Source organism: Gracilinanus agilis, chromosome 2 (assembly GCF_016433145.1).
Source record: "Gracilinanus agilis isolate LMUSP501 chromosome 2, AgileGrace, whole genome shotgun sequence".
NCBI classification, from domain to species: domain Eukaryota; kingdom Metazoa; phylum Chordata; class Mammalia; order Didelphimorphia; family Didelphidae; genus Gracilinanus; species Gracilinanus agilis.
Window position 1 is genome coordinate 699,475,367 of NC_058131.1, and position 13,437 is coordinate 699,488,803.

At 45.7% G+C, this 13,437-nt stretch overlaps 1 protein-coding gene across 1 annotated transcript in view; it reads right to left on the reverse strand.

The window, feature by feature from the left end:
• The window catches only part of SUPV3L1 (Suv3 like RNA helicase), a 28,003-nt gene extending 15,949 nt beyond the window's left edge, over nt 1–12,054 (reverse strand). The window contains exon 1 of the mRNA XM_044662934.1: nt 11,802–12,054. Within this exon, the coding sequence (XP_044518869.1) occupies nt 11,802–12,054 (253 nt within the window). The remainder of the gene's footprint in view (nt 1–11,801) is intronic.
• Nucleotides 12,055–13,437: the final 1,383 nt, after the last annotated feature.

Genomic DNA, 13,437 nt, shown 5'->3' on the forward strand with positions numbered 1-13,437 from the left:
ATTAATGTCGACGTGGAATCTAGAAGCCCCCAAACTTGTGTCCTCGAAAGATTTAATGAACCCCAGCTTACTTAGCTACTCTTTGGCGCAGTAGGCAGCGTGTCTAGTATGCTGAAGGTCCCAAGGTTTGATCCTCAGAAGGAGGATATGATATACTGAGAAAGGCTTCTGGAGACAAGAAGAGTCATTGGGCTTAGGCTTGGCCCTTCCCTTTCCTCAGGGAGGAACTCTCATGTGATGGCATCAAGCCTGAGGCTGTCACCTTTAAGCTAAGTAAACTGAGGTTCATTAAATCTTTCTAGGCTACAAGTTTGGGGGCTTCTAGATTCCAAGTTGACATTAAGTACCTACTAAAGATGAAGAGTGGGAGCTGAGCTCCAGGATGGGGAATACTGGGAGAAACTCTGACAACAAAAATACCAAAGTTATTAACACTTAACAAAACTTAAACACAGCAAATGATGCAAAATTATAAAACAAAACAAATATGATCACAAAGAGATACTTTCTTTTACTCCTTTGCAAAGGGCTTGAGTGGTCCAGGAGTATGGGAAGGTATATATATATATTTTTTAATTTTAAAAATATTAACTGGTTTTGCTAATTATTTTATTAGCTCTTTTTTCCCCCTTTAAAAAAAATTCCAGTCATCTGAGATGGATCTCTGAGAAGGGGAAAAGAGGAATAACAAGGGAAATTTTTGGTAATGTAATGGGCAATGTGGGAATTTGCTTTGCTAACATAGTGTGAGAACTTTATATTTTTTTTTGTTTTATTGGGATAACAGATAATGCTTGTAAAATTTGAAAAATAATTTAGGTGATATAAAATGACATAACAATGACATTTACTTTTTTTAAGATATGGTGAGAAAAAGTCAAGTAATATGGTCACAATCTCGAACCAAAGATTGTATTCTCTACTGCCAGAATAAACCTATGTACACCTAATTCTCAAGGAAGCTCTCTACCTTAAGTACATAACAAGCACTGCAGCCTCCTTAATTTAAAAACTGTTCTTTTACAGATAAGATTTACAAAGTTTCCCATACGCTACACCCTTTAAAGTACTGCTAAAAAGGTTTGAAGTTGTCTTGGTGAATGAATCGATGCTCCTGCTCTACAAACTTCTCCATCCTAGAGCTCAGAGGCCAGCTGCCACTCTTCACCTTTAGCAGGCACTTAATAATGCTGGCTGATGGGACTGCCTCAGCCCTAAGCTCCCTAAGCTGAGGAGCACCAAAGCAAGGAAATGATGGCTCTATTTCAGTACTCTGATGAGTCACAGGTTTTGAAAGGATCTCAGATGCCTGAGTCGCCCTCCCTCACTAGAGGATGAGAGGCCCAGTAGCTTGCCTAAGGTCACCCAGTTCATTACAATGCACTGATCCTCTCCCTGCACCCCCCCCCCAAGGTTTAGCCATTACTAGATGGGTTTCAGAGGGGGCAATCAATCCTTCCCTGGTTACAACAGCCACAAAGGAAGGAAGGACTAGAAACAGGCATTGTCCCTTTAAGTCCAAGCTCAGCTCTGGGACTTCTGGGCTCCCCTCAGAATCAAACCTTCACAGTTCATCCCCTTATAACGTTATTTGTTAGAGGCCAGAGTTTAGCATCTAAAGCTTCCCACTCAGGACCCCAATCCAAGGGGATTTGTGACTAGTGCTCCCTTCACCAACAATACAGATCACAACTCCATAGAATGAGTTGCTACAACCCCAAAAGAACATCCAAGGGCTAGCTGACCTTTTGGCGATACATTTCTCTGAGATGGCATCAAATTCATCTTGTCAGACACCAGTTCCAAACCTTGCTCCCTCCCCTCCCCTGCCCTGGCCAGGCTACTTACTACATCCCCTTCCACTGGAACCTCAGACTCAGTCCCTGGAACCACCTTGGACCCATCATGTCCATAAGGGTTGCCTATGCTCTGCCAGTAAAGCACTAAGACAGTAATGGGCAAACTGTGACCCCCTGAAACGTTCTATCTGGCTTCAGGACATTCTTCCTAATCTGACGAATACAATGAGTAGGATACAGTACAATGAAACTTTGAAAGAGTTGCCTTAGAAACAGACTGACAGACGAGCATTTCCCTTCCTTTGACCCCTCTTTAAAGAGTTTGCCCATCACTGATGTAAGAGATTTTCAAGGAAAGCAAATGAATGCAAGTAGAATCACACATCACTTTTCTTATTGGCAAAAGGGGGACAGAGATCATCACTTCAGGTGTCCAAAACTCTTGGCCATTGGAGGCTGAGAATGCAACTTTATCACCAGTGACACCATTCTATCCAACCGGGGAACCTCTTCCTCGAAATAACTGGGTTCCTCGCAGACCCTCCATTTTAAGGAGGATGTCCGGGCCAGCTCTATCTTCATTCCCCTCCAGGGGGCACTCTTGGTTCTCTAGGATTTCTTCACCATGCCCCTGGCATGGGTACTCTCTGCCCCCTCCCCCTTGGGAGTTACCCATCTAAAGAAGCTGTCTTTCTGCTTGTACTTATCTTCCCAGAACTTCACATAGAGAGAACCAGGCACATAGTAGCACTTAATACTCATTAAAACTTGACCAAGAATAATTTGCCAGTCATAAAACAACAAAAGTAGCCACAATATTCTCAAGGCTCCTCAAGCTTCTGAAGAGAGACTCCAGGAGGGCTCCCATCCACTAGAGCAGGGGTCGGCAACGTATGGCTCTTTCTGCAGGAGCCATAAAGTCCATTTTTTTTTTCAGGCGCTGTTACGGGAGCGGCACTGTGAGCACTGCACGGCTCTCACGAAATTACATTTTAAAAAATGTGGCGTTTATGGCTCTCACGGTCAAAAAGGTTGCCAACCCCAAATTATGGAACATCAGGTAAGGCAGGTTTTTAAGAGTTTGTTCTTTTTGTTCAGTTGAAGAGAAGAGATGGGAGAAAAATAAATGCTTAATTAAAAATAAAAAAACAACTCTTGAAAAGTTGTTATATAAGATTGTTCCTTCTCAGACTCAAACATAACCAAGCTGAAGAGGGATCTGACTCCGAATGAAAGCCACGAGGCAATTTTTAGCCTTTGAGGCAGTGTCAACTGATCTAAGCCAGACTTAGCTGCTGCTTTCCAAGGACATTAATATCAACCAAGAGCTCAACTCTGCTCTGACTCTTTCCTCTCCCAACAGAGAGGCTTTTTGTTCTTCAGAATGCTAGAGATTTAGCCTTGTTTCTTCATGCCCAAGGTCACTAACCCAGCTCATTTCCTGACAATACCAACCCACTTATTACAAGGAAGGCATATATTATCCAGTTCTCTCCCACTAAACCATTCCCAGCATCTTTCAAGCCACAAGACAGGCTAATCTTCCTACAATACCACTCTGAATGGATCCAGAATCAATCAAGAATCTATCTATGGTGACTTCTACTTCCTCAAGTTAGAAAGTCCCTGCTTAGCCCCCCACTCTATCCCCATCCAGTCTGTCTGCTTAGCCTAATCCAGCGATGGGCAACCTTTTGAGCCTGGGATCAAAATTCAGCAAAAAAATCAAGCATAACTCGGGTGGTGTGTCACTTCAAGAAAAAAACCATAATTTCACGATATTTATAGTTTAAATAACAAAAATGTAAAACTGTAATATATAACTGTATTTGACAAGCCAAAATAGTAAGTTAATATAGGTAGAATTGTCATCTATAGTGCACAGAGTGTCTACACTACACTACAGCAAAGGTTTCATCCTCAGTATGCAGCCCCATACTTCTCTGTATGCGGCCGCGTGTCATCAAAAATGGCTATGCTTGTCAGTGCTGACACAAGTGTCATAGGTTTGCCATCACTGGCCTAACCTGTCCTGGGAATGTTCTCCTTTCCCTCCACCACCTTCTCTGGGGGTCTTCAAGGCCCACTCTTTCTTCACTCAGGAACCATTTCTAGCCCACAGGTGCTCACTCTTTCCTAATTCTTTCAGCCACCAAAGTCAGCAGCCACGAAGAGAACTTATCTGTTCCTAAGCATTTTGTGGAGGTAAGTTTTCTCATTGCTCGCCAGCTGAATATCGCAGCTGAAGGGACAATGACGTTTACTTATCAAGTGGGAACCACTGAAGAGAAAAAGAGAGGCTAATGACTGACAGTGTTGAATGTGGGTCAAAGAGCTCTAACTTCTTAACATTTGCTTGCTCTCCACGCTGCGATTAACATTTTTTAGAGATATGCAATGGATGCTTTGCTCAATTTAAAAACCTTCATGACAACTGGACATGTCTTTGTTTCCAAGAGATTTGGTTTGATAATGGGGCTCCTGAGCATTATATTTTGAAGAGAGAAATGCTAGCATCAAAAAAAAAACAACAAAGGCACATATACACAGTTGCTGTTTTCAACAATGTTACATTAAAAATGAAGCTTTGTTTCACTGTTCATCTTCGAATGACTTGAATCTTGGTTATTAATAACAAGTGATTAATTCAGACACCCTCTGGATGATAGCCCCAACCCTAACAAGATCAGCCGTCAAGACTATTAACTAGTTATTAACCCTCCTAATGCTGACTTCAATTGGGACTGTGAATGTCAGTTCACAATCCATCATTCTGGGGAAGATGATTTTCTTGATTTAAGTGGCTAAAGAACAACAAAAAAATAACTCATTGTGACAAATTAGTACTTCACTAAGTCATCAACAAGGTTTAGGTGGGTGGGTGGGTGGGGAGGGTGCATGCATGCAGGCTGTACTGTGCCCAAACGGGAAGTAATTTTGGAGGAAAGAAAGGCCTCCTACAGAAGGAAGGATTTAAGATGAGGCTTGGGAATGCCTCATCTTGAGACACAAGAACTGGAAGAAACTGAGGCTCACAGCAGGGAGCACAGCCCTTTGGTTCACTGGAAATTCCTTTGCCTTTATTTATTCCTGTGTATATATGTGTCACCAGCAGAATGTAGGCTCCTAGAAGGCAGGGTGTGGGGCAGCAACAGACAGTTTAACAGATTAACAAGCTTTTTGATTCTTCTTGCTGGCCCTAGGAGGCTGTCTGGTACAGTGGGGAGAGAAACAATCTCAGAGATAGGAAGACCTGGGTTCAAGCCCCAGCCCAGCCCAGCCCCATATGTCAAGTTAGAGAGAACCATTTCTATTCAGGAGTGGGATGTTTGACCAGATAGCATCAGAATCTGTGGTGCTGATCCACACGAAGGTAGAGAAAGTTCTTGCAGGAATCACATGAAGTCTACATTATTAGTGCCTTCCTTCTGAGATTCCCTCCAGTTAACCTCATAGGGATCTTGTTGGTAACTGCTGTTTGCATGCTGTCTGTCCCCAGCAGACCATGAGGTCCCAGAGGGCAGAGGCTGCCTCTCATGGTCTCCATATCCCTGGTGCTTAGCACAGTGCCTGGCACCCAGAAGGCATTTAATAAATGCTCTTCTTAAGCCAGTAAGTCCTGGCTTTGTGACACTCCTAGTAAACATCGCTAGGACAGAAGAGGGTGGGCTTCCTCCTGGGGGATAGAAGTGAAGGCAGCACTAGGTCTAAGGAGAGTGGCCAGGACTCCCTGCTCTCTTCAAAGGGGTACAAAAGGTCATAACAACAAACAATAGGACCTACCTGGTGTTCTACTGCTGTGACCTGCACTAAGAAGACATGGAGATGGAGTTGGGGGGTAGAGAGGGGGATAGTGAAGAATGGCATATAAAGACTCTGCAGGCTCACCACCCCTACCCAGGATCTCCTAACCATGTGACCTTGGACCACTCATTAAACCTCTCTGCCTCAGTTTCCTCATCTGCAAAACAAGGGGGTTGGAAATCTCCGATCCTGGGATAATTCTCATTTCTTGGATTTGTACTCCCATTGGGGAAAATGTGAAGTTCTTGGCTACTTCTTGTCTGACAGGGATACAGAAGCAGCCTGGCAATCTCCACTGGGGAAGGAGGAGCTGAAATGGGGGCCACCTGAGCCCAACCCCCCAGATTCTTAAGACTCCCACCCCCAGAAGGATAAATAGGCTCCTCTGTTACCCACAAGCCCTTGTGCTCCTTAGATCCCAGGTAGATTAGGCAGCAGAGATACAAAGACTGAAAAATGAAACGTGGAGGCTTGAAAACACATCCTGTATACAAAGACAGGATGATCTTTTCACTTTGGTCCTGGAGGAAAAAGCCTCCTGGAGCCCAGGTTGTGAAGAGAACATTAGACTCTCTTAGTTCTGTAATCAATCAGCAAACTTTAATCAAATCGATAATTTAAAGTACCCCTTCTTGACACTTGGTAAGTCACTAGGTAAGAGAGCTCACAAGTCACTTCCTGGCTCACACCCCCAAAGGCCACAAGCACTGCCCTGCCTCGGGCAGTGCTAGGCAAATTGAGAGGCTGTGATTGGTCCACATAAAGTGAGAGACAGGAAGTAATAGGGGAAAAGGGGTATAAAAAGTGAGACCAGAAGGATAAGATTCATTCTTTGCTTCCTTGGTGCTTTGGCCAGGAGACCCTCTCTCTTTAGTGCTTCTTCAGCCTAAGTACTGGTGAGATTCTCAGCGGTCTTAGCCTCATGTGTGCTGAAGGCTCTCAGTGGTTTTTCTGCATCTCCTGGATCTTTGGATTTCAGTTTCCTAATTAGGACTTTGGATTCTGGTGAGACTCACTTTCAGATCTGCATTTGTAGTCTAGGACTAGGGTATTTGTAGCTATGTGATTTTTTTTCCCTACCTCTTTCCTAAATTTCATATCTCTACCCAGTTGTAAATAAAAGCTGCTAACAGTTTTTCTGACTTAAGAGCTAATATTTTATAAACAGCAACCGCGATCTTACTTTTGTAACTCTCATATTTAGTCAAACCTAATTTTAAATCTTACACGATGAAACTGTAGAAACACAGAATACCGGGTTATGATCCAGCTACATTTCCAGAGTTGAGCTGAGCCTTACAGTCTCCTGGAAGTAAGATGCAGCTTCAGGGCAAGGGGACAAGGAGACAGAGGCCAAGGATGTGCCCTAGGAAGTAGTACCAGCAGCAAAGTGCTAAGCAGCCCAAAGAGGTTGGAGAAGAGGACACATGTACAAAGGCATTCATGGCAGCTCTTTTTGTGGCCAAGAACTCCCAAAGGGGCCCCATGTGAAAAGATGGATCAGAGAAATCTGGGAAGACTTATTTGAACTGAGTAAAATGAGCAGAATCAAGATAGCGAATGATACAAGGACAACAAAGGACCGAGGAAGCAAACAGAGGCTCGATCTCTTCAAACAGAGGTGAGGTACATGAGATGTAGAAAGAGACAAGACCAAGGACAGAATGTTTTGTTTGCCCGTGAACATTTGATTTGGTTTTTCTGCTTGCTCAACTGGAAGGGAGTCAGGTGGGAGAGAAATTCATACTTGTCAAATGGAAAAGTTTTTTTAAAGTAATGGGCAGTTATGCCCAAAGGGCTTTAAAAGAATGCATACCTTTTGATCCAGCAATACCACTACTAGGTTTATATCCCAAAGAGATTAAAAAAAATGGGGATAGACCTATTTGTACAAAAATACTTATAGTCACACTTTCTGAGGTGGCAAAAAAAATTAGAAAATGAGGGATGTCCCTCAGTTGGGGAGTGGTTGAACAAACTGTGATATATCATGGTGATAGAATACTATTGTGCTATAAATGACGAACTAGATGATTTCTTTAAGAACTAGAAAGACCTACATGAATTGATGAGTGAAATAAGCAGAACCAGGAGAACATTATACACAGTAAATGAAACACTGTGGGATGAACAAATGTAATAGACTTTGCTGATGCAGGACAATCCTGAGGGACTTATTAGGAAGAATGCTATCCACATGAAGAAAAAGAACTGTGGGAGTAGAAATCCAGAAAAAAAACATGATTTATCCCTTGTTTATTTGGGGATATGGTTTGGGATTTTGGTCTTAGAAGATTGCTCTCTTACAAAAATGAATTTTTTTTGAAACAGGTTTTGACTGATAATACACGTATAACCCAGTGGAATTCCTTGTCAACTCCAAGAGGGGGGAGGGAAGAGGGGAGGGAGACAACATGAATCATGTAACTTTGGAAAACTTATTTGTAAATTTGTCACTGGAATAAAATAAAGGGGGAGGGGAGGAGTTAATGGGCAAGTAAGTGGCTCAGTGGATAGAGCCAAACTTGTAGTTGAGAGGTCCTGGGTTTGAATCAGGTCTCAGATACTTCCTAGCCATGTGACCCTGGGCAAGTCACTTAACCCCAATGGCTTAGCTAGCCCTTACTGTCCACCTGCCTTGGAACAGATTCATGGTTATCTATTCTGAGACTTGAAGGTAAGGGCTAAAAAAAGTGAAGTGAGAAGTGAAAAGTTTACTTAATCATAGATGGAGAGCTCAGAAGAGATTTGAGGTCACCAAATCCAACCTCTTCATTTCATGGAGAAAGTGAAGCCCAAGTAGTCACTAATACATTTGAACTCAAGTCCCCTGACTCTGTAATATGACACCTCCCCTTTTCCTCTCTCTTTCTCCCCAATCAAAAGCCAAACTTCTCTTCTATCTCTCCTAACTGGTCTCTCTTCTTTTCCTTCAGTCCTTTATGTTCACAACTGCTAAAGGGATCTTCCTTAATCACAGATATGACCCGAGTCACCTCCCCACTCAAATTCCAGGAGGTTCCTATCAGTCAACACTAAATACACAGGTGGTGCTGGTAGCAGTGCTAAGGGATGAGGATACAAAGAGGCACAAGACAGTCCCTGCACTCAAGGAGCTCCCAGTCTACTACTCACAAACCAATCTACCCAAACAAGCACTATGCAGCCAAACAGGAAACACTCAGCAGAGCACAGCACCGGAGTGAAGAGGGGCTAGGAAGGGCTTCCGGGAGAACCAGGGACTTTAGTCTTTAGTCAGAGTGGAGGAGGGAAGCTGATCCAGGTGTGGGGTGCAGCTGGAGACAATGACCTCTGTTGCTGGTAGAAGTTCCCAGTGAGCTATTAGAATCCTCCTCTCCCTTTCCCCAGTAGCTTTTCCCAACCTCACTGAGGTCTCACTCCTGGATAACACCAGGCTGGCTTTCCCATGTCTCCGTGCCTTTGCATTGGCCTAAGAGGCCATCCCTACACCCTTTCCTCAGTCTCAGAATATACTTCCTCCCAGAGGCAGCTCAAACATACCCTTTACATGAAGCCTTCCCTCACTCCTCTTACTTTTTCTGCCCTCTTCTCTCAAGTATTCAATGGCTTTGTAATGATTTGTATGTACTCTTGTTCTACTCATTCCTAAACCTGTATGACCCTGCTGTCTTTCTATTAGAATGTAAGCTGGTGGAGAGGGGAAAATCACTTCATTCACTGCATTCATATCCTTTACATTAAGCACTTAAATACTTGCTGATCTTAGCACTGGTTAAGAGATGAAAAATGGGGGCTTAAGCTTGGGGGATCCCAAATACAAGAACAGGAAAATTCAAAATGCAGCTAACTACTGTGAAGGGGAGAGAAGGCAACTCTGGGGTCACCCAGCTGCTGCCCCTACATAAGGTCTCTTCAGATAAGCAGGAAATGCCTATACTGGCAGAACTGAGGTCTAGGAAACAATTCTCTTGTCAGTTCCTAGTTTTGACTCTTAGTGTCATCTACTGCCACCTTGCCTCATTCAATTACCTGATTCCCTCAGTATCTCATGCTCTTCTGGCCAGAAGATCCTAATCACCTTCCTAAATGAAGAAACAAAGGCTGCCACAAAACAAAATCATCACCTAATGGGATCCTGCCCTCAAGTTTCCTGCATCACCAGCTGTCTACCTCATGGGACACACTGCCATCTACTGAAGTTTCTCTTTAGGTCTCCTGGGTAAGAAAAATACAGCATCTCCAGAGTAGGATCCCATTATCCTTAGGACCTCCATCCTCCAATAGATAAGAACTTAGCACCAAGCAGGGAAGGCTTTCAACACTCCAGACCCATATATTAAGAGGTGGCTAAGTGATGCAATAAAGATATTGCTGGTTAGCAATATTACTGGATTTGGAATTACTGATTACTGGAATTATGATTACTAGACTTGGAATTACAATCTGAGTGCATGGGGGCAGCTGGGTGGCTCAGTGGATTTAGAGTCAGGCCCAGAAATGGGAGGTCCTGGGTTCAAATCTGGATTCAGACACTTCCTAGCTGTGTGACCCTGGGCAAGTCATTTGACCCCCACTGCCTAGTCCTTACCAAACTCTTCAATCTAGAAACCAATATACAGTATTGATTCTAAGTCAGAAGGTAAGCTTTTTTATTTTCAATTAATTAAAATCTGTGTGCACATCCTGCCTCAGACACTTACTAGCTATTGTAACCCCAAGAAAATCATTTAACTTTTGTCAGCCTCAGTTTCCTCATCTATAAAATAAAGATAAATCACCCACTTCAAAGCAGGGTTGGGATACTTAAAAGCTCTTTGCAAATCTTAAAGCATTATGAAAATGCTAGCTATTATTATTGTTAAGAGCCACTTTAGTAAAATGGAAAAAGGGCTGAATTTGGAGTCACAAGCCCATCTCATTGCGGCCAACTGTGTGACTTGGAGCAAGTCAGGCCTTTTAGTCTCAGCTTTCTCTTATAAAATAAAAGAAGTGGACTCAATAACCCTTTCTAGATATAAAACCTGAGGCTATCCTGGGATCGTGCCCTTTAGCCTTAAGAAACTGGGGTGCGGGGTAGGGGAGAGGAGGTGGGAAGGACCTAGAGAAACCCAGTCTCAAGTCCATTTCTATTAAAATTTCCTAAATCTCATTTAAAAGGTCTTTGTAAATCATTTTTTTTAAACCTAAAAAGCAAAAAAAAACCACACACACCCCCATATCTTTTGTCTAAGAATCAACATTGATTCCAAGGCAGAAGTGCAGTAACAGGATAGGTAGGCAATGAGGGTTAAGTGACTTGCCAGGGATGTTCAGCAAGAAGTGTCTGCAGGCAGACTTGAGCCCAGGACTTCCTGTCTCTAGACTTGGTTCTCCATCCACCAAGCCACTTAGCTGCCCCCCATAAATCATTTTTAATACAAGTGGTTATGATTTCAATTTTACATGGGAGGGAACTGAGGCTCTAGAAGAGCTACAGTAGACCTGAGTTCATCTAGGGGCAGCACAACTTCTGACAGTATTTACCTTGGGGGAGGTTAAGCCTGGTAGGAAGACAGAAGAGGACCCAGGCTGGAAGTCCAATCCTGCCAGGGTGGCTCCCGCTCCCCAAAACTCAAGTTTCTCAAGGTTCACCCAAGGTCTCTCATATAATTGGGCTCAAGCCCAAGGTCAGACCCCCATCTTCTCCCTCCAAATACGGAGATTCTGCCACCACACAGAGGAGAGGTGGGGAAGGACCCACTCTCGCGGTAGGGGGCGAGGGGGGGGCGGTGCCTCACTCCTCCCCATCCTCTGTAAAGGGCAGTCTCTCCCATCCCTACAGGGGCGGCTCAGCTTGACTGCATTTGTTTCCTTGGATTGACTCAGCAAACTTCTTTTAAAGACCTGCAGTGTGCAGAAGGCACCACGAAAATCGAAAAGCCTTTTCAGGCCTTGTTCCTGGGGAGCGCCCAGTCTGATGGGCAGAGCCGGGGCGAGCAGCCGACTATGAGCCTCACATGCCTAATGCGCTTAACGGTTTGCTCCTTACAAGTGGCAAGTGGGGGCCTCCCTCGAAGAGCAGATCGGTAAACTGAGGCTCTAAAGGACACTTGGGTCGGGGAGGGAGGCTCGGTGTCAGGAGCCCTGGGTCTACGGGCTCTAGGAGAGGAAGGAACGCGAACATTCTGGTACTATAGACAAGGAAACTGAGGCCCGGGGAGGGGCACGCAGGCTCACCTTTGTTGAGCGGCCTCGTAAGCTCAGCCCCCACGTCGCCCGCGGCGTTGGGTCCGAGGGGCTTCACTGGCAGCGGGACGTAGAGGGATGTGTTTGGAGCCTTGGAGCCGCCGGAGGACGAGGAGGAAGAAGAGGAAGAGGAGGACCAGGCCTGCCTCAGTGCCCGAAGCCCGGGTTCCCGGCCCGAACGCAGCTCGGCGCCCAACCGGGCCGGAAGCCGGGCCCAGCGAAATGCGCACCGGGGTAGCGACATGGGGCACTGGACCACGAACGGCGCCCCGCAGCCCGGGCGGGCGCGCACAACTATGACGCAATCCGCCACGACCGGTCCGGGAAGGACCCCGCTCGAGCTGGGGCTACCCCAGGAAGTGCCTCACACCAATCGGGGGGAAAAGCTCCACTGAAGCTGTTTCTGCTCAACGAATGAGGAACTCGTGGGCCAGATACTTCCAGAGAAGATGCTTTCTTTCTCTTCTTTAAGATCCGGCCCTAAAGCGGGGGCCCTTCGAAAAGGAAAACAATCAGGCATTTCCGGGGACCTCAGAGGGTACAGAGATTGGTCTTCAGACTTCCAACCACAGCGCTCCCAGAATTGAAGGGTCGCGTCACGTGGCTCGGACGGGCACACGTGCTGCGGAGCATATGTGGGGCAAGGACAGGTGGTCCGAATGGAGCCAGAGGGAGATCTCAGTCTGGTGGCGGAACTAAGGGGATGGGCTGCCTGTATTCCCCCTTCCATGTGAACTTGACCTTTCTCCTCTTTCTTTGTGACCTCTTTGCCGCCACGTAAATAACAAAAACGGCAGCTCCCCATCCCCTCGCCTCGCCTGCCCCTGGGGGGCCTCGAGTTCCTCTGAAGGAGACCGAGGGCCCCGAGGTAACCCTTATAACGAGAGGGCAGAATGGGAATTTGAATCGCATATTAGAGATTGGTAAGAGACCGGGGGGAGCCGGCCTGGGAGTCAGAAGAGATGGAGTTAAAGCTTGGCTTGGGGGAGGGGATGGCCTGAGTCTGGGCAAGCGCCCCTTCCTCGGCCCCGGCTCCACCCACCCACCGCTGCCGCCGCCGGGTGGTCAGGCTGGTCTGGTCTACGAGCTCCTTCTCTGAGGAGTGATTCCAAGTGAGTGTTTACCAAGCGCCCACCCTCTCATAAAATGGCTGTAAGATCTGCCTCGAGGGGTGGCCTGGTGCTCAAACCAGTTAAACCTGGAAAGAGCAGCTATATTTCGTGTTTGTCGGTCATTCCCGACTCCTGACCCCGTTTGGGATTTTCTTGGCACAGATACTGGAGTGATTCGCCATTTCCTTCTCCAGCTCATCTTACAAAGGAAGAAACAGGCACCTAGGGCTAAGTGTCTTGAGGTCACATTTGAACTCTGACCTCCCAACTCCAAACCAGGCTGCTCTATCCACTTAGCATTCTGGCTAACTTATTGGTGGGTTTCAAGAATTTTCAAGCTTCTTGCTGGCCCCTCTGCATCACTGTATTGTATTTGTCAAAGGTATAGGTATAGGTAACAGGCCCTGTCAGTAAGTGGTAGATAGGTGTCTCACAGCCCCATAGATAAGATGTTTTCTCTCTTCCTCTTTCCCTCCATCCACCTCCCCCCCCCCCCAGAAATGAGGCTTAAACTT